The sequence below is a fragment of the Salvelinus namaycush genome, chromosome 28 (assembly GCF_016432855.1).
Source record: "Salvelinus namaycush isolate Seneca chromosome 28, SaNama_1.0, whole genome shotgun sequence".
Classification (NCBI taxonomy): Eukaryota; Metazoa; Chordata; class Actinopteri; order Salmoniformes; family Salmonidae; genus Salvelinus; species Salvelinus namaycush.
In genome coordinates, this window is record NC_052334.1 from 21,065,649 (window position 1) to 21,087,759 (window position 22,111).

The window sequence follows — 22,111 nt, forward strand, 5'->3', positions numbered from 1 at the left end:
TTCTATATATTTAATCAATATGATCAAACATCAGTGCAATTATATACATCAACATATGCTGCAAAGCAGCACAAACACCCTCCACAGAGTTAAATCAGACATCTTAATGTTATGAAGGCCTTTTTGTGTGACATTTACACAAAAAAAGCTGTCATTTCCACACCACCTGTAGTAGGGACAGGTACAGGGCAGAGATTATGAGAGGGGGACCTCTTTGGATCCTCAGTAGGGGGCTCCATGAGACCAACCTTTTCTGCCTCATTTGTTCTGATTGCGTATTCGCAGGCACCTCCTCTTTAACGGCGGCTCCAGCTCTGGGCTCCCTGACGCCAGAGGAGCGCTGATGCTATAGGACACAATGGCTGTCTTGTCGCTGGGCTTTGGCCCGGGCTGGATGACACAGTCAGCCTTGGGCAGCAGCAGTGCATAGGCGTGGTCGTCATCATCGTCCAGATCCATAAGGTCGCCGAAAGCTTCTAGCTTGCCTTCATCAGTCCCCCCCTGTGCTGCCTCGTCACTCAGGCCTCTCTTACCTGGTTCCCACTCCGCCACTGTGCAGCTGTTCTCCTTCAGGGCATCCTGCTCCAGCTCGCAGTTGGCCGGTTCGCCACCTCCTCCTCTCCGACCAGGGTCAGACTGAGGTGTGGGTAGCGTGCTCCTGCCGGGACTGTCTGTGGATTGACTGCTGCCGTTTACTATGACATTAAAGGGGGCAGCGAGGTTGCAGAGCTGGGTCTGTGGGGTGCCAGGGTGGTTTGTGAGCTGGGTGGGGTAGGAGTTTTGGTTTGGCTGGGGGGATGGTGATGTGGCCTGGCAACAAGATAGGGAGTTTGGCTTCAGAGAGACACTAATGGCCTCCCTGACCTCCTGGCTCATGTCCTCTAGGCTGCTGTCCCCCTTCCCAGAGACATCAAGAGAGGATGGTCCAGAGGGTGGGGGGCTGGATGAATCCCCTTCCGGTTCCACCTTCACCTGGACACTGGGCACCACCCGCTGGATGACTTGCTGCAGCCGCGACCGCTGGCCCAGAGTCAGGTCGATCACTCCCTCGGGGAGGGAGGCTGCGGGGCCACCAGAGAGCGAGAGTCCCAGGGTGGTGGCACTCTCCGGACTCTCAGTCTTCATGGTCAGGTCCACCACGTCAATCCTACTTCTCTCAGAGCCAAAGCGGTCCAGAGTGTAGCCAGGAAAGCCCAAGGAGTGCACCCCACAACTGGAGGCCTCCAACTTCAGTTCCCCTCTGGAGGAACCAGGGTAGAAAGGCTTGGGCTCCATCGGATCAGTGTTCTCCCCCGACGCACTTGGAATGGGGTCGTTGTTGTTGCTGGGGTTGTCCTTGGAGGTCTTGGGGTTGAAGGGGAAGGGTATGGGTATAGGGATGGGCACCGGCAGGGGCACGATGACAGGGTAAGGGACCAGCAGGGTTGGTGGGGGCACCAGGGGGGCGAGGGAAGGTATACTGAAGTTCATCATGTGCGGCATATGCATGGGCCCGTTTGGCATCATGTTGGAGGTGAAAGGAAAACCAGGTATGTGTAGGCCTGGATAGGGTGGCATCATCCCTGGAGGGTTCCCTCCAAGGTTGGGGTTGTTTGAGGGGTGGTGGTGGGGTGAGAACTGGGGCCTGTGCATAGGGCTGGATGGCGGAGCCAGGGTTCTGGGTGGTGGGGGTGGTGGTCCGATGCCAGGGATCATTGGGTTGGACAGAGGGCTGTTGGGGTCTGGGCGGTGGGGAGGTGGGCGGAGGAACGACGGGCGCATCTGCTGCATCATCTGATGCTCCATGAAGAAGGGCAGGGGCACAGGCCCCCGGGGCATCATCACCATGGGGGGGCTGCCCGAGAGGACTCCCATGGGAGGGTGCAGAGAGGGGTGTGGGGGAGGGGGTAAGGTGGGATTCTCGTGGGGTCTGGGTGTGGAGTTTTTGGTGGACGAGGAAGAAGGAGAGCAGACAGTGCCTGTCTCAGAGGGAGAGGCAGCGGTGGAGCTGGAGGAGCCTGGCACAGAGGGGTTTGCCCCAGGAGAAGGGGCTTTGCGACGTAAGTCACCCAAAGGTGTGCCCCAGGAATCGGGGGTTAAAAGCTGCAACCCAGTGCTGCTCTCTGACTTGCCCTCCACAGGGCCGTGTCCTGGGTTACACAGGCCCCCTGGCAGCGCCGCCTGAGTCTCTTTGTAGAAGATGTCCATCTTGTACTGGTTCAGGCATTTGGCACTGCAGAACTGCAGCCTCCGTTCACCGGCACCAAAGTCCAGGTACTCCTTGGTGTGGCGGATGTGTTTGCACCAGTCACACACCTGTAACACAAAAAAACAAAAACACAAGACCAAAGACATCATCAGGTACAATGCACTACAGACACCACACATAAGCAGTTCAAAAGACAGAAACATTATACACTGAGTGTACAAAACATTAGGAACACCTGCTCTTTCCATGACAGACTGACCAGGTGACTCTAGGTGAAAGCTATGATCTGTTATTGATGTCACCTGTTAAATCCACTTCAATCAGTGTAGATGATGGGAAGGAGAAAGGTTAACAAAGGAATTTTTAAGCCTTGAGACAATTGAGACATGCATTGCGTATTTGTGCCATTCAGATGGTGAATGGGCAAGACAAAAGATTTAAGTGCCTTTGAACGGGGTATGGTAATTTCTCCAGGCGCACCAGTTTGAGTGTGTCAAGAGCTGCAACGCTGCTGGGTTTTCATGCTCAACAGTTTCCTGTGTGTACTGTATCAAGAATGGTCCACCACCCAATTGACATTCCGCCAAATTGACACAACTGTGGGACGCATTGGAGTCAACATGGGCCAGCATCCCTGTGGAACACTTTCGACACCTTGTACTGTAGAGTCCAGCCCCGACTAATTGAGGCTGTTCTGAGGGCAAAAGGGGGGTGGAGCTCAATAGTAGAAAGGTGTTTGCCCTTTTGCCATGTTGTTACTCTATAACAGGGATGGGCAACTGGTGGCCAGTGGGCTCATGCCCCCTTTTGTAGGTCAATTAAAATTCAATACAAAATTGGGGGGGGGGGGGGGGGGGGGGGCATTGATCAATAGTAGAAAGGTGTTTGCCCTTTTGCCATGTTGTTACTCTATAACAGGGATGGGCAACTGGTGGCCAGTGGGCTCATGCCCCCTTTTGTAGGTCAATTAAAATTCAATACAAAATTGGGGGGGGGGGGGGGGGGGGGCATTGATCATCAGTTATCATATTAAAAATGGCAAACATTTGCCTCCACCCTATGGCAAAATGTGTAGATTTGCTTTTTTTTAAAAGTTTTAAATCTTCGCTGTCATGAGGGGGGACCAATTAAATGTTTTGCTCGTTAGGTGGGGGGGAATGGATACGCAGAGTTCAGTTTTGGATCATAATGAAATTACTTGGTCAAATTCTGTTTCGTTACACCAAGTAAATAAAAGTCCATCTGCACTGCACCTGTGCATGTTTGTATCCTCGTTAGGAAAACCCATCTGTATCTTTGTGCAAACCCATCTGTATTTTTGTGCAAACCCATCTGTATTTTTCTTCCACTGCATAACGCTGCATACTCTACCCAAAATATGATCGAGTGTGTGTGAGTGAGACAGAGATTTTCATAGCAACTTCATACTGCTATGACCCTTGCGGTGCAAATACTGTCCTACACATGGTAACACCTTGATAAATACAATCTGAGGAAAATCCAGCTTTAGACTGGCTTAAGTGAGTGCAAATCTGGATGGGTGTACATAAAGCTTTTAAAAGGACAACACTTTCTCCAGACATGTAATTCCCATTTACACTTGCCATGGGGTTGTCACCTCTTAAACCTCCTCCATAAGGAGGAACCACTCAGATACACATTTAGCCACTGAGCCACGTGTGACAGTGGCCACAGGCACAGCACATAACAGCCTCAAGTAAAAGGCTTTCCCCAAGGTATGATCATGAGTGGGGGTACGTGATTGTGGTGGGTGGGTGAGATGGACAGACTGAGACAGTGAACAAGCTGCCAGTAGGGGGCACAGAAGAGAGACTGACAGCTGGGCGGAGTTCTACATGTTCAGTTGGCTGCTGAGCACCACCTAGGAGGGTGCTATAATGCGTCGCTATTCACTACGGATGTGCAACTTTAGTATGAGTGTTTGGGATATTTTCATTACATAAAAAAGCCTCTTTGATTCATGAACTGACAGCATTAAAATATAATTTACAGCATTAAAGTGGAATTGACAGCATTAAAATGGAATGGGATCATCCAACCCTACCGCGGGGCCATTACACACATTGGGCAGGGCAGGGGAGCAACCTAGCACAACTTTTCAATACTCTGTGGGAATTCAGGATATTTTCTATTGGCTACAAACATTTCCAAAATGCTCAAAAACACTGAACGTCCAATCATCACGTGGCCGTTCTCATTAGAGTACCTGAAATAATGAACGTGACCCTAGTGAGTGGAAGGCAATGGATGGGCCAGGGAGATGGGGCACACAACTCACTCTGCCAGCTCAGAGGGACGTGGCAGCAACTTACTCTGCCAGCTCAGAGGGACGTGGCAGCGACTCACTCTGCCAGCTCAGAGGGACGTGGCAGCGACTCACTCTGCCAGCTCAGAGGGACGTGGCAGCGACTCACTCTGCCAGCTCAGAGGGACGTGGCAGCCACTCACTCTGCCAGCTCAGAGGGACGTGGCAGCCACTCACTCTGCCAGCTCAGAGGGACGTGGCAGCCACTCACTCTGCCAGCTCAGAGGGACGTGGCAGCCACTCACTCTGCCAGCTCAGAGGGACGTGGCAGCCACTCACTCTGCCAGCTCAGAGGGACGTGGCAGCCACTCACTCTGCCAGCTCAGAGGGACCTGGCAGCCACTCACTCTGCCAGCTCAGAGGGACGTGGCAGCGACTCACTCGAGATAATTAAGGCATTAATCAGCTGTCAGACCCCTCAACGACGTCCATCTATCACACACACCCTAATCCCCTTTGCTGAATGCTAATACGTTGTGGGATGCTACTGGAAGACGACTATGATCCTACGCATTCAATCTTTCAGAGATTCACATATATGCCTGCTGCACTTGAGTCACATGTTGATTAGAACATGCACACAAGCACGCAGACACACACGCACGCCATGACAACTTCAGATTTGGAATGGTCATGAAATCTTCCCAAAATCAACATCAGCTTTGGGAACCCCCCTCATTTGGCTTTCACAGTAACGTGGCACTCGTTTGTCATCCTCCTCTGAACCCTGGCCTGTTTCATTGATTTGTTCTTCATTTGTCACTCTAGTAGTTTAAGACCTACTGAAGTATCTACTCAGATCTCTGTTGATAGGCCGCCCTGATTCATTCACTCTCCCCTTTTATCTCTCTTTTCCATCTCTTCCCCCTGTCTGTCAATTGACAGGTCACGCATGTCAAAGCGATGGACAAATCAGTCAATAACAATCTTGTCCATAATGGAATTTTAATGTTAAACAGAGATCTCCTCCATCAGCAGATGTCAGTCAAACGGCCACTGTGGGAGAGGCTGTCATGATGTAGACATGACAATCAGACCATCTCTGCAATGTTCTGTTATAGTAGCCAGCATTACAGGGTTAGTGTTTCATGTACTGTGTTGGTACTGTTACAGGTGAGTGATCCATAGTCACCTTTCAGTGAGCGTTGATATCTGTAGTCTTCTTTTTAAAACTGTCTATTCGATCCCGTGGAACGCAATGAGCCATAGCAACAAAAAAAGGCTGGAAAGTGCTCTGAGAGTTGGGTTCAATGATTGTAAGCCCGGATATTTTAAATTATAAGTGTTGAAATTTTCCTGGGCTAAAAAGAAGACAGATGGAGAGCACTTAACGAGTTTCTGCACCATGAGTGAAATTTCACTGTGCATTACCCTAATGGAGTTATTTCTCTCTCTCTCTAGTCTCTCCCTCTCCCGCACACAGATGTTTGCAGTTGAATATAATTATGGTCATTTATTTCAACCGTGGCCATCGTAATAGCGGTCGCTCCGGCTCCGTTTAACCATTTGCATTGCTGTAGGTATTTACCTAGCTACCTACCAAGTACACACGGACATCATGGGGCCATTTATTCCTTGATTATCTTTCAAGGACCTGTTACACGATTTCACAGTCTTGTTTCTAGTGCTCTTGAACTGGAATTTACAATTCATAATAATATGGTATGATTAATTAAAGAGTAATTAATAGATCATTATTATGTTGTAACCACTTTGACATGACATTGTTTAAAGTACTTGTAATACTGATTTCTCATTTGTCTAATGAATTTAGTTTTGAAAATCCATCCATCTCGCTAACCGTCTGGTTAAACACTAAGCAAACTGATCAGCAAGGGAACAGAGTATGATACTGTGTGTGATAGTACGCATTGGAGGAACAATATCTGATGGGGAGGACAGTATTATTCTGGACAGTATTATATGGGGACCAGTTTCTGATGGGGGAACAATTTTGATCATAATGAGTTTATGAAGCCTGCAAAAAAAGCATGAGTCTATTCCATCACAAATCACTTAAATTAATGAATTGAACCAGATACAATTCAAATATAAAATGGCCATTATTGTAGAGCTAATATTTACATGTGAATCGTATGTCCAATTCAGTTACTGGATTGAAATGTATTGATGTCACCAAGCCCAAAATGGTAATGATCAAATTAGCAGAAAATTTCCCAAAATGTTCTATGGAGTGAACATAACATCTGAATCTAACACAGTGCAGAATGTAAATGAGAAAATAAAACAATTTGAATGAAAAAAAGTATGTTATTCACATTAAATCAATAATTTAAAAAAATGCTTTAAAATAATTGACTAACAGCACATTCTCTAAAAACAAACATCTTTACATTATTCAACACATCAAACAGTCATGAATATCAAAATATGCCATTACATTTCTACAGTTAGCCATCAAAAACTTAAACTATCTTAAGTTAAATGTTTTAGTCCTTACAAGCACATCGCTGTTTGTTTTGAAGACAAGCCTGGGCGTATCCTTAGAATAGCTGTGCTGGGGTAATTTCTCACCATGGCCGTCTTCGTCTCTCGCCTGAGGGGAGAAATAACGGCCTCTTTTTATGAACTGACAAAATAAACAGGTGGACAGAAAAAAAAGGAAAACAACATCAAACGTATGAATGGAAAGACACCGACAAAGGTGAAAGGGTGAGCATGCTTTGGGTTGCGGAATCATAAGCAAGTTCTCATTATCATAAATGAAAGCCATGTGGAAAAGTGTGTGTGTGTGTGTGTGTGTGTGTAACTATGGTTAAATGTTTACATTGACAGCTGAAGAGATGTTATATTGGCCTTATCATTATGAACTGTGAAAGAGGGGAATTCTAATCTCATTTAACCAGGGAGGCTGGTTAAAATGCTACATTAATCAGATTTAAAGACTTCCATGGAGAAACAATTATTTAACAGTGTCACAATAATCAAGGTTAAAGGAAACAGGATAAGGGATTTAAAATCCACCAGCACTACTTCGGCACCAGACACCGTGTAGATACACATTGATAATAATTTGAATGTACCCCCCCCCCCCCTACACACACACACACACACACACACACACACACACACACACACACACACACACACACACACACACACACACACACACACACACACACACACACACACACACACACACACACACGCACACACACACGCACACGCACACACATACACATACACATACACATACACAAACACACACGCACGCCATTGTGTCATTACCCAGTCTCCATTTTGTGCTGTGACCCTCTGGCCCTGTGCCAATTCATTTACATATAGTGCTAATGAGGTACTGGCACAGTGGATGAGGCATGAGGGGCACACACACACAAACAGAGAGAGTGAGACAGCGAGGGAGAGAGAGAGAGACAGCGAGGGAGAGAGAGTGAGAGACAGAGAGGGAGAGAGAAATTACCCAGCATGAAAGTTCAGTCATACAATGGGGACACCATGTCTTTTACTGTGAATCAGGCCCACCACTGTTGTATGAAGAGACTGAGAGCATGAAGGAAAACAGACTACCTGGAGACAAACCCAGACACAGGCTAAGAAAGTATCTACCCGCAATGGGTTAAAAATTAGTCCTCCAGAGATCTCAAATCACCTTTTGAAACAACTTCCCATCCAAAAATCATTGGTCATCATTTTCTAACCATCAGTTGCTGTTGCAGTGATTATGGGAGATGTCCCACTCTCCACTTTCAAAAGTTACTCTTCCTCAAATTACTTCCTGGCTATTTGACATTTACTTTACGCAAATATTACCACAGTTGGTTCCCCTGAAATATTCAGTAACATGTCTTATTGATGGCCACACCATGTCAGCTAAATACAGTCGCAGTCCAGCTAAAGGGTCCGGTGTAAACATGGCATCACAGTTCCACGCCACTGGTATGTGTGCTCACTGGTGACTCCAATGCCCAGAGGGAGTGGTACAACAGCTGTCACTGTGAAAAGCTCCATCTGGGCATCTGTGCCTGCCCAGGTGTGTGTGCGTTTCACCTGCCAAGAGGTGTTTTACAAAGGATACTGACGGGTATACCCTCACAATTGTACACACACATACCCACAACAAGAAACAGACATTCACGGAGATGTCCCATTGCACAAATCCTCACACACATCTAAGACAAATGCAGCATTTTTCACCCACCTGGGACAACACACATCTTTGCGCCAGCCCCCTCCTTCTGTCCTCTCATTAGATTACCCAGCTAACAGGAAATGTTCCTTGAACATTCTCTTCTTGTTCCCATTTGGTTGTGGGATAACAAGCTTGTTTACGATAGTCAAGTAACTTATGTACTGTAATGCCATTCTAAAAGTGGTCTTCATATCATAGTACAATGTTCCTCGGAAGTCAGTGTTTATTAAGCTGGCTAACAGATAAATAATGAAAATTGCTGATTGTTCCATCCAAGCCGCGATTTGTAAGGATCATCCACCTTTACTCTAGCTGGGCTAGTTAGACTTTCAGAAGGAGAAAGAGCATGATATGACCATCTCAGTGCAATGCAAGTTCAAGCTCCAGTTTCTTTCCTCAAACTCCTCTCAAAGTCACCCTTTCCCTTTTTTTGTATTAAATTGCTGTCAGCTATGAAATAATCACCTCCCTCACTAGGCTCTCCTGCTGCGACATGGGGACCTAGACTGAGTCACAATGCTGACAGTTTACACACACACCTCTATTATTCAGTGTGTCTTCTTTGACACTGGATCCAGAAGCTAAAATAAATTGCAGTGTGTCAGAGCAGTGCAGGCAACCGCTAGCCGGTGTGTAAAGATTTGTGTCTGTTTGAAGTGATGTGACAATACTGTGGTGACGTAAAGAAGCACTCTGCCCCCTCTTGCCTGGAGGGACCTCAGAGACAAAGACACAAAGTCTCTTGAGGTGTATGGAAAGATTCCTGAGCCATGAAAAAAAGAGGCGTATTGCAGCGGAAATGAGATGTAAAATACAAGCTAGGGTCTCTTCACTTGGACTTTACCCTCCCTCTCTAGTGCTTTTACATGATGTGAGAGTGTGTGTGTGTGTGTGTGTGTGTGTGTGTGTGTGTGTGTGTGTGTGTGTGTGTGTGTGTGTGTGTGTGTGTGTGTGTGTGTGTGTGTGTGTGTGTGTGTGTGTGTGTAAAACATTTTTCACAACATCAGTTTTATTATTCTGTATTTCTTGAACGTCTATGTGAAATAAACCAGACTAGTCATTAGCTGAACTCAAAACTGGATCAAAACTCTTCTACCCCAAGCCACCCTATCATATGTCTAAATGTTGGTATTATTCCTGGTGCACCTGGATGGATGGTGTTGTGCAGTGGCAATGGTAGAAACTGAATCCTCCCCACCCTCTCGCCATAAGAGGAGATTGGGTTACGCGGACGAGGCATCTGTAGATATTTAGCGAAACTCAATGCGTCTCCACTGCCCACCCCTTTGCCATCCTACTCGCTATGTCCTAGCTCCCCTTTCAGACACACACAGACACAAGACACATTTTCAGCCATGCAATTTTTTGTTGTTGGAAAAACTGGAGGGTTTGTTGTTGTGGCCAACCTTGTGGGTGCATGAAAAAAGAAACATGTGGATATCACTTACACAAATGGCCTGCATGAATGTGAGAGTGTGAGAAATAATATAGAATCTGCACCTCCTCAGCAGACAAGGACTTTCTGTGCTCTAGCCATGTCTGTTTTTCTAATGTGGGAATTCTTGTCCCTGGATAACACTTCACTTTGTTCCTTACTCACTGAAATACAATATCTCTTCTGTTGTGCTTTTGTTTATATATACATACATAAAGCAATTATAGTGAGTAAGGAACTTAGATTTTAGAGTGAACTATCACTTTAAGACTAGCAATGCTTAGCAAACGTGTGAAGAAGCACAGCAGGCACAAGGCAACTCATGCTGTGAAAATAGATAGTTTGAACCGGAAAAAAATGGGTTCACGTATCTTGAAAAAATTAACATACATATGTGTACTTCCATTTCAACAGCTAGTAGCATACAGAGCTATGCTAAGTGATTATGTTTGGGTGAGACATGTCCTTTAGACAAACAAGGGAAAAGAATAAAGACATATCATACTTACCCTGTAATTCCTTAAATATCCAAGCTTAGGTAGGTATAAGAAAGAAAGCAGAATGTTTAACTTCAGGAATCAGGACAAACACTATTTAACTTAATGACTGTCTGCATTGGAACCAATGCATGTTTGAAAGTAAACTGATCTGCATAGGCCATGAGGGTTTAAATTACTGAAACTGTGTTTCTGGATATCCAATGATGAAACCACAGGCCAAGGCTGGATATTGGTTTGATGTTAATCTACTACAATGGGTACTCAGAAGCGAAAGGTCAAAACTCAGGAGTGAAATATCCAAAGAACCTAAACTTGTGGGCACCTTACCCAGCCAACTAGTGGAAATACTGTACAAAGCTGAAAGTTGGTCACTACAATTCCTAAGGTTTGACAAGTGTCTTACAGCGTCTTAATCTGAGATATCAGGAAGAGTGGATGTAGGGAGGAAGTGATGTATGTAAGTACACATGTATTTATCACATGGTCTTGTGTGCACTTTCATAATTGGTTAAGTAATAAGGCAGGAGTGTTGAGAAGGAGCTTACCTTGTTTCTCTTGAAGTATGCTCTGCGGCAGGCGGCAAAGCACTTCTCACTGCAGAAGCTCTTTAGCTCAGTGCCCATGTTGAGGGAGTAGCGTTTGACGCCAACCTTCTGACACCATGCGCACATGATCTGGACGTTAGACAAATCCTCGTCTGGGGGACCACAAACACATGATATGGACGTTAGACACATCCTCGTTTGGGGAACCACAAACACATGATCTGGACGTTAGACACATCCTCGTCCGGGGAACCACAAACACATGATCTTGACGTTAGACACATCCTCGTCCGGGGGACCACAAACACATGATCTTGACGTTAGACACATCCTCGTCCGGGGGACCACAAACACATGATTTGGACATTAGACACATCCTCATCTGGGGGACCACAAACACATGATCTGGACATTAGACACATCCTCATCTGGGGGACCACAAACACATGATCTGGACATTAGACACATCCTCATCTGGGGGACCACAAACACATGATCTGGACATTAGACACATCCTCATCTGGGGGACCACAAACACATGATCTGGACGTTAGACACATCCTCGTCTGGGGGACCACAAACACATGATCTGGACATTAGACACATCCTCGTCTGGGGGACCACAAACACATGATCTGGAACACTCCAGACAAATTTGCTGGAACTGGGACAAAGCATAATGATAGTCCAACCGTTGGCCCCTACCCCATCAACTCCGCCTCCTCCCCCCTTCCCCAACAATCTGACAGTCACCTGTCAAATCTCATCATGTGAATGATCCCACCAACAATGCATCCTGACCGTATTCCCCTTCCAGGCAAAATAGGAGAGTGCTTCCTACCCCAAGGGTTTTTTGCTGCAGTCATGAAGGCAGTACGAGACATTCTAACCAGACAGAGATACCCGAAGGAATGTCTGTGGACAGAAATTGGTTTGCCGATTTTACGAAAATGTTTTAGCTGAAGTTTACCTAATTAAATTGCAGAGGGCTTCATTGGAAATTCATTAGAAAATGGAAACTAAACACTATTCAACCCTCCATGACATCAAATGGGTCTGTCATCTTAACAACGGCTGCTGGGTAATTGCCATTGGTTTTTAGCCGCTTAGTGTAGTACTATGTGGAGAGAGTTCTTCCTGTGAGACGTCCAATAACTTACAATTACCACATTATGACTATGTGTGTGCAAAGGTGAAAAACAATGTGGCCATTAGTGTTTCACCTTCGCTCACCCTTTTATCACACCGTGGTGGGTACTGGAAAGGCTTTTTCCCTCTTGTTAAGCTTAATGGATCTATAGTGCAAATCCTTTTCAATGTAAAGACTAATTATCAATTAAGGGGAATAGCTCCCAGGAGGCCCAAAGTTAGCACCATGGCCACAGCATGCATATTATATGCTCCTTTATGCATGGTTAATCTTTTCCAGTGAAAAAGATAGATTTCTTTCTTTCAAGCAAATATTCCTGGGGAAGATCATTTTAGAAAATCTATGTTAAAAAGTCCCATGGCAACCTTGCAGTATTTAAATAAAATGTACGGCATCAACACACAAGTTGAAGTGTTCATTTGGAAGTATCTCATTATTTCATACAAAAAGGTCACTTGAGGTGGTTTGTTTGCATTCAGATTTTTCTGGCCTTTTTCTCATCTCTCGTTATGCGTTCTCTCAAACAGCTCACGTCTGCTGGGAGAGAGCCTGGTACTGTAATTATGCAGCGCCCATATTAAATACCTCCATCATCCAGTGTACCTGCACCTCAAAGGACCCTCTGTTGCTCTAGCAGGGCATATGAATAATTCAAAAGGGGTACAAGTCGGGTGTTGAGCTGTTAGAAAGGGACTATACCATCTGTTTTTCCCGCTGTGCATTGCGAGGTTGTGCGAAGCTGTGGGTACTCCTCTAGAGTGATGCCAAGTCACTCTCCTCTCCCTATGCAGGCTGATGAGCCTCTGGAGTCTCACGGCACACTTGTGGTTCAATGAAGCCCTCTGTCTGGCCAGCAGGCCATGTACATTTCCACTGAGAGTTGACTGGGTGATACTGACACTTAAACAGCTGGAGGGGAAGCAGGTTTGTTTGTGCAAGTCTTTATGGAATGTGGGCCCTCATCAAGTGATTGTAAAACTGACCATGGATTTGAGCACTGAAATGGAAGTGATTTGTTAAATTTGTATAACACAGTTTTGTATATTTTGTACCAGATTGTTGGATACATTCAATTGGTCCTTAAAGTGCAAGCTTAAACACGTCTTATTTTTAGGTGTGCGTGTGAGAGGTGTTTTACCTGCTGGTGGCTTGATCATGGAGGGTGGGATCAGTGGGACTATGATCGGCATGTTCCCATGCTCCCTGGTGCTTGGTGTGGAGGTGGATGGGGTGGTGGAGGACTCTGTCACTCCGTTCCTCGATGTTGATGTAGAGTGGGAGCTATTGACTTGGTTATGGGAGACATCGCTGTTCTCCCCCGATCCTCCTGGGATTTTTGGCAAAGAGTTTTCTGAGGGAGACAAAAGTCAGTGCGTTGGTCTTTCTTGACTTATTGTATGTAAAGCAATGGAAATGGACATCATTGTTCACTGCAGCAGTACAGCTCTGGAAGATCTGCAGAATAGTTTGTTTCAAACTGTAAACATTGTTTTGGTGTGTACATGAATCCAAACAAATATGCTTTTAACGCAAGATGGGTATCCTTTTTGTTACCCTGGAAACCAGGTTATCGGCTTTGATTGGATAAGGCCCTATGTTTGTTCAATTACTGTCACGCCCTGCCCTTAGTTATCTTTGTTTTTCTTTATTATTTTAGTTAGGTCAGGATGTGACATGGGGGATGTTTGTGTGTTTTTGTCTGGTATAGGGTGTTTGTATTGTCTAGGGGGTGTTTGTAGAGTTCATGGGGTTGTGTTCAGTGTAGGTGTTTATGTAAGTCGATGGTTGCCTAGATTGGTTCTCAATTAGAGACAGCTGTCTATCGTTGTCTCTGATTGGGAGCCATATTTAGGCAGCCATAGTCATTAGGTAGGTTGTGGGTAATTGTCTATGTGTAAGTTGCCAGTGTCTGCACTTATTTGTTTGTATAGCTTCTCGGTTTGTTGTTTAGTTTGTTTTAGTGTTATTCGTCTTTCTTAAATAAATACATTATGTATTTATATCACGCTGCGCCTTGGTCCTCTCTTTCACCCGAAGACGATCGTGACAATTACTGACGTGAATCTCTCAAATTTTATCCAGCATTACAATCAGGAGTCACCATGTAGAGATTCCAGAAACACATGTCTAATCATCAATAGAAAAGCAAAGTGCAGTTTCCTGCTGAAAACAACTACGCCATAATGACTGGATGAAACATCTAGAACAGGTTTTAATCTGGATAGCCTGACTGAATTGCCTCATCAATCCTGGTGAACTACTGCCAACCCACTGGAACAAACTGGTTGAATCAATGTTGTTTCCATGTCATTTCAACCCCCCCAAAAGTATGTGATGACATTGAATCAACGTGGAAAGCTTGGATTTGGAAAAAGTAATCTGCGTAAGGGAATTTTGTATTTTTTTTCACCCAACTTTCACCTAAATCCAATGACATTTCACATTGAATTCACGTTAGTTGACAACTCAACCAAATGTAAATCAAAACTAGACCTTGAAAATATATCTTTAACCAGTGGGAAGTTGCAGCAGTATCTTCCTCAGCCTTTTCATCACAACATCACTTGTATTACCACTTGTGAAACTTTCATTTTTTTGCCTCTTCAAAGAAACAACTGCAATGTCCAGATAATAAAATATTTATCTCCATGGTTATGCTCACCTTTCAGGACAGAGATGTGTTGTACCTCTCCATCTGGGTAGTGCCGTATGTCGATGTTGTCCTGGTCTCTCAGGTCTACCTTGTCATAGCCGTACCAGCCCAGCAGCTCGTTCATAGTGTTCTCTGCAAAACTCTGCAAGACAAGAGACACCATATTGGCCATTAGGATTAACAAGCATGAACCCTGTTTCACTATTACGTCACAGTGTTATGTGGGGGGCAATAAGGGATAAAAGGGTTTGGTAGCATATGATTATATGAAAATGGCTTTCCCCCCCAAAACACACAATAAAGGAAATGCAGTATTATATGTTTGCTATATGAAACCAAGCTGCATGTTTTTTTTTAAATGGGTCTGCCCCATTTCCTGAACCATAATGCAATAATGTATAATATGTTCACAGCAGCAAATATTCACTAGTGGCAGAACCCTTACCAGAGATATGTGCACACGTATCAGGACAACTTGACAGTTGACTTATCCCAGACTGGTTTGATCAAGGCCTCAATTAATTATGTTTTTACCAGCACATAATCTAAGTTTTCTTTCATAGCTTCTTACAGTTGATTTCCAAAAGCAATCCATATGAGTTGCATGTAACTTTCCACAAATAGTCTATACTGATCACACTACAAAAATTCCACATTGTCTTATACAGAATTCCCAACCCATCAAACCACGAGAACTACCACAGATGTATTTTTACTGGACTTCCACTGCAAATCTACACAAGCAGTAACATCCAACCAACCCCACCTCACCTCCTCACATGTAAGGAGCACAATAATGTTCTTCTAATGAGAAAAAACGATCAGCCTATCATTCAGTAAACCTGAAAATCTCAGTAACAGCAGAATCGTATGTAGAGAGAGTTTGGTCATCTTTAGAGGTGCTACTGTATGTTCATGTTGTAATTCTAACAGTTCAATTAGCTATCTGTGTTTAAAATTCACAAGATTATATGCTATTAGTGAATGTTAGGCAGTAAAGGAAACATTAACATGGCTGCCATAGAATTATGTGATGTTATGTAAATGGAATAAATACAGATGTTTGGCTGAAATCTCTCTATATATGGCTCAGAGTAGCACTATTGTCTCGCACGGACAAAGGGGCTCACCATGGAGTAGGGTGGGTTGCCATGGAGATCACCCGCCTTGCCTGCCCATGGGCGGGCCCGCTCAGCCCGAACCTGATGAGACATTAGTCATTTCATTACATTCTGGCATTGAACTGTCAATCAAATAGTACTCAATCAATCATTTAATTGTCAATTACGGGCTGCCCTGTCAATACCATTGTATCGGGGAAGTCATTTCATTACATGAAAGCATAATCAACATTAGTTATAACATCAGCTCTGAATCAAAAACTGCATGAGATACAAGTACAATTCAGAAACAGAAAAGGCAATCTTTAAGAAACACAAACACTGATATACTTCTATCTTAAACCAAGAACAGACTGAAACAATACTAGGCTACCTGTTACACTGCTGTTCATGTACTGTATACATAATTTATACAACGTTTATAGTCACAACTATTGTCTAGGGTGGATTCTGCCGCACTGCTTCATTCAACAACTGCTGGGGTTTTGACATGTTACAGAAGAGCATTGACTCAGTCAGTAAGTGCTTGCTTGACTCAGATGTGACTGCATCACATTACTAAAACAAAATGAAAAGGTGTGAAGCCAGCAACAGTCATCTGTCTCTCTCTATCTTCAAGAACGTTTGCCCTCGTCTTTGCTCCCTGTTCCCTCTGTCACCCTGCCACTTCCAGAAAGAGGGAGTGGTAAAGAGAGTGGAACCTAATCTGTATGGCAGGTCATGAAAGCAGCACACAGGCTTGACTCAGGGTGAGGTGGGAGGCAGTGCTATGGTGCAGTCTGGGAGCAGAGTGTCAACTGTCCACTGCAGATGTGCAAACTCTCTGGACTGGACTCAATCTCCTCTATGGCTAACCAATTTATAATTGATAGAGCCACAGTGTGTGTAGGCTTTTGTTTCAGCCCAAGACTTTTACACCCGATTCAACGAATCATCAACAGAGATCAAAAGTGACCAATGTATGAGCAAACTCTATTGATACAAAATACCACCATTCAAACCTAATATCAGCTCTGCAAAACACCAACTTGCTGCCACTGTTCAACCCTGGAACAGTCTAAACTTTAGCAGTTTAGAATAATTATATTATTTTGATAGATTAAATCAAAAGCAGTAGTTCCCTTATTTCCTTCAGTTAGCAAGAGGTGCTGCTGGTAAGGGTGAGCAGTGGGAATCCGATACCTTGTGTGCAGAAACCAGAGTAGGTCACAGTACACCATGATAAAATTCCCTAATCCGCATGCCAAGTTTCCTTGAGTGGGCCCTCCTTCAGACTCTCCTGGCCCACACTTTCCATTCCCTTGTTCACGCTCTCCTCTCTATCCCACTGCTCCGCTTCCATTTCCTCTACCTTCCTTGACATCTGATCCTGTGCAGACGCTCAGGTTTCAGTTTTTACAGCTTAGGCAGCCTATTGCTGTATACATTCCTTTCTCCCCTGCTCCACTATCCTCTATCCCACCAAGTACAGCCCCCCTCTCCTCGATTACTTACTGTGGCTTATTTTACCATGGTGCACATTAAAGCGGCACAAGATGAAGGAAACACTGTCAGACTGTTTGGTTTTTCTGAGGTATGATCTCTCACAAGGGCACATTGTGTGGTGGGTTTTTGACTGCTTTTTCGAACAGACAAGAGAGAAGGGAGAAAATAAATAAATAAAAGTATCAAACGGTTTAAAGTAGCAAACAGGCCTTCAGTCTCTGGTTTAGGGAGAGCGTTATACTGTAGCATGTTTGGCAGAGAATGTTGAAGATAGTGATTTTTGAGATAAATACTGTATCTTAATCTGAACATTAAACTAGGGCTACTCGGTCATCTGTATCCGCTAGGCTTATTGGTCTTTGTTCAAGAAGTAACAATTTTGTCATACTGACATAAATGGCATACCTACATAATAAATCAGTGTTCATCAAATCCATGAACACATTCAGGGCCAGATTTGATTTAGTACCAGGTGCAGAGTTTGAACCTTGTTTTCTAGGGGGAAATTACTGCATCTCAGACAAATAAAGTCAATTGTAATTGTGTGCCCATATGAGTCTTGTTTTAGAACAGTTTGTTGACACTACAGCACATTCTATGGCTACAAACTGTTTATGAACGCTACTAGTCTCTAATACTATTACCGGCCTCCTTCATAATCACTTATCTGGATAGGCTGACATAGAACTTGAACTCACAGAAGTCATTGAAAGATATACATTGTGTTTAATGTAGAAGAAAGCACCTGTATGCCTGGGTGTATACAGTTGAAGTCGGAAGTTTACATACACTTAGGATGGAGTCATTAAAACTCGTTTTTCAACCGCTTCACACATTTCTTGTTAACAAACTATAATTTTGGCAAGTTGGTTAGGACATCTACTTTGTGCATGCCACAAGTCATTTTTCCAACAATTGTTTGCAGACAGATTATTTCACTTAAAATGCAATGTATCACAATTTCAGTGGGTCAAAAGTTTACGTTGACTGTGCCTTTAAACAGCTTGGAAAATTCCAGAAAATGATGTCATGGCTTTAGAAGCTTCATTTAAGTCAATTAGAGGTTTACCTGTGAATGTATTTCAAGGCCTACCTCCAAACTCAGTGCCTCTTTGCTTGACATCATGGGAAAATCAAAAGAAATCAGCCAAGACCTCAGAAAAAAATTGTGGACCTCCACAAGTCTGGTTCATCTTCGGGAGCAATTTCCAAACGCCTGAAGGTACCACGTTCATCTGTACAAACAATAGTAAGCAAGTATAAACACCATGGAACCACGCAGCCGTCATACCGCTCAGGAAGGAAGGCGTTCTGTCTCCTAGAGATGAACCTACTTTCTTAGAGATGAACCTACTTTGGTGCGAAAAGGGCAAATCAATCCCAGAAAAAGAGCAAAGGACCATGTGAAGATGCTGGAGGAAACCGGTACAAAAGTATCTACATCCACAGTAAAACGAGTCCTATATCAACATAACCTGAAAGGCCGCTCAGCAAGGAAGAAGCCACCGCTCCAAAACTGCCAGAAAAAAGCCAGACTACAGTTTGCAACTGCACATGGAGACAAAGATTGTACTTTTTGGAGAAATGTCCTCTGGTCTGATGAAAAAAATAAATAATGTTTGGCTGAAATGACCATCGTTATGTTTGGAGGAAAAAGGGGGAGGCTTGCAAGCCAAAGAACACCATCCCAACCGTGAAGCACGGGGGTGGCAGCATCATGTTGTGGTGATGCTTTGCTGCAGGAGGGACAGGTGCACTTCACAAAATAGATCATCATGAGGAAGGAAAATTATGTGGATATATTGAAGCAACATCTCAAGACATCAGTCAGGAAGTTAAAGCTTGGTCGCAAATGGGTCTTCCAAATGGCAATGACTCCAAGCATACTTCCAAAGTTGTGGCAAAATAGCTTAAGGACAACAAAGTCAAGGTATTGGAGTGGCCATCACAAAGCCCTGACCTCAATCCTATAGAAAATTTGTGGGCAGAACTGAAAAAGTATGTGTGAGCAAGGAGGCCTAAACACCTGACTCCGTTACACCATCTCTGTCAGGAGGAATGGTCCAAAATTCACCCAACTTATTATGGGAAGCTTGTGGAAGGCTACCTGAAATGTTTGACCCAAGTTATACAATTTAAAGGCAATGCAACCAAATACTAATTGAGTGTATGTAAATTTCTGACTCACCTGGAATGTGATGAAAGAAATGAAAGCTGAAATAAATCTCTACTATTATTTCACATTCTTAAAATAAAGTGGTGATCCTAACTGACCTAAGACAGGGAATCTTTACTCGGATTAAATGTCAGGAATTGTGAAAAACTGAGTTTAAATGTATTTGGCTAAGGTGTATGTAAACTTCCGACTTCAACTGTAGCAGCACCTCTGACTTTTGCTGTGTCTGGCTGCCAACAGATCTAAAGCTGTGTTCTTCAATGTTGAAGATGAATCATATTGGTTGTACAGGAGACATCCAGGATGCTCTACATATGGTGATAATTATAGATGTGTAACCTTCCACATTTTAAACTAAGCTCATTAACAAGGAGATGGAGCAGAAGATTTGGCAGCTTCAGAGAATGAAAATAACGATTGAGTCATTTTCCCAACAGTGCAGAAAACTTTTGTCTGTCTGTCTGACACATAATTTGATTGATGGAGACAACGAAACAAAATTACATACACAGAATACCATTATGTGCTAGTCAAAATAATTCCCAATTCAAATGCTTTTTTGTCCATAGTATAGCCTGTGTTCTTTCAATTTTAAATAACTGCTGTTTATCTTTATTTTGCACATGCAACTGCCTACAGATATGCCACTCATTTTTAACAAATGCAAATAAACCAATAAATAAATGGCATGCATTAGGGCCGAATGTAGCACACACGAGACCAATGTCCCGAAGGGGCAATATCTGTCCCCTTTATGGGTCCCAATGCAATGATTAATAAAACGTAAAAATGCAAATATTTAGCATTCCGCAAGAGAAAAAATGTGTTTCTTTGAAACCCAAGGCCAGTACACACACGTCTTGGACGAGAAGAGACATGATGCACACGGTGTTAGGCTTTCCTGACTATATTTGTTCATAATTCCTCTGAATGAATACATCAAAATAAAAACCAAGCTCTAATAACAGGACCATATCTGACTTTGCTCGGGTAATTATTCTGTATTGGGAATTATTTTTCTCAACCCAGGCATATAATGTGTACGAACAGTGAACATATGATGAAACTCCGAGACAAAGCAACGATATCGTTAGGTTCCCTGCATGCCATACCCTCTTTTCTCCACAATTTATTCCAACACAGCTGGAAAATCTATTTCTCTCTGCAAAGTATTTATATTAATACATGACATGCATGGTTGTACCATCGGGTACGCCGTTACGCTTATACAGAACAGCATAACGCACGATAAACAATGGGCTCTTATCCGGGACATGTAGACACATCTGGAGTACACGTTTCGGGTCGTCCACAGCAGGACCATACACATCGTTTGGCTTACGTTAAGAATTTGAATTAAGTTTATTTCCTTTCATATATCTAAATAGTCTCCCCACGCGTTTTTATTTTAATTGCGTCGCCTACTGTCAGTGTTGTTTCAGTGGGAGCAGAGGTAGTAATAGTAATAGTGGCACTGTTGACGCCTTGACTGATGCACTGGATTTTCCATTTAGCTTACTCCAATGGAATCATCTAAAGAAAACTCCACAAATGACAATAAATGGGGTCCTAATTATCGATAATATGTTTCCCCATTCATTGACAAAAAGTACATGTAGCCTACTGGTATGTGGAACAACAACGACGGTAGTAGCCTATAGGCTATAATGTTTAACGCATGGCAAGAAAATCGACCCTATCGATTTGTATTCAAAATGCGGTGGACATGGGACTAGGTTATGAGTGGGTTTAAATCATTGCCAAAAATGAATATGACAATTGAATTTGTTGGCTATTCATCCAACAAATTGCAGTTCAATGAATCCAATCTTCTCTAAATTTTGAAAGAGGATGCGCGCTTTACGCATCCACAGAAAATCACGCGCTTTAATGAGCGTTCTGTTTCCATACGTAATCCTAGGCAAGTGGTCCAATATCGATCACTTACCTTCATTTCTTCGTTGATTTCCCTTTTCACGGGGTGAGCCGGTTTTCTGCTTCTTTTATTTTCGGGGGGTCTGCCCTCTTTTTCCATCTCTGTCATTGTTTATAATAGCTCTGTCAATATTTGCGGTGGTGGATGGCTGGATAATGCGGGGCTGATTTAAAGTTGCCCAACGGCGAATGTCAAGCTTGGGAACAGCCCGGGTGATGTTGATGATGCTGTTGAGGGCTCGCGATGCCCGGTAAAGTCAGCCATCTTCTGCCCCTATTTTTCCACGGTCTGTGCGCAAGTTGGTGTGTGACTGCCTCTGAGTCAAATGAGAGGTTGAGTGAAAAAAAAAATCTGCAGGGGGGAGGAGCGTCCACTGTACATAATATGACGTTGCTGATCAGAGGCGGGCTATTGCCATGTTCACG

General features: G+C 43.8%; 1 protein-coding gene across 1 annotated transcript; it reads right to left on the reverse strand.

Annotated features, from left to right (window-relative positions):
* Window positions 1-258: 258 nt before the first annotated feature.
* LOC120023258 (sine oculis-binding protein homolog A-like) lies at window positions 259-21,794 on the reverse strand. The gene is made up of 8 exons (XM_038967301.1): window positions 21,699-21,794; window positions 16,099-16,170; window positions 14,978-15,110; window positions 13,454-13,666; window positions 11,166-11,317; window positions 10,630-10,653; window positions 6,976-7,071; window positions 259-2,295 (listed from the first exon to the last, which is right to left on the reverse strand). The coding sequence occupies exons 1-8, from the start codon at window positions 21,792-21,794 to the stop codon at window positions 259-261; spliced, it is 2,823 nt and encodes a 940-aa protein (XP_038823229.1).
* Window positions 21,795-22,111: the final 317 nt, after the last annotated feature.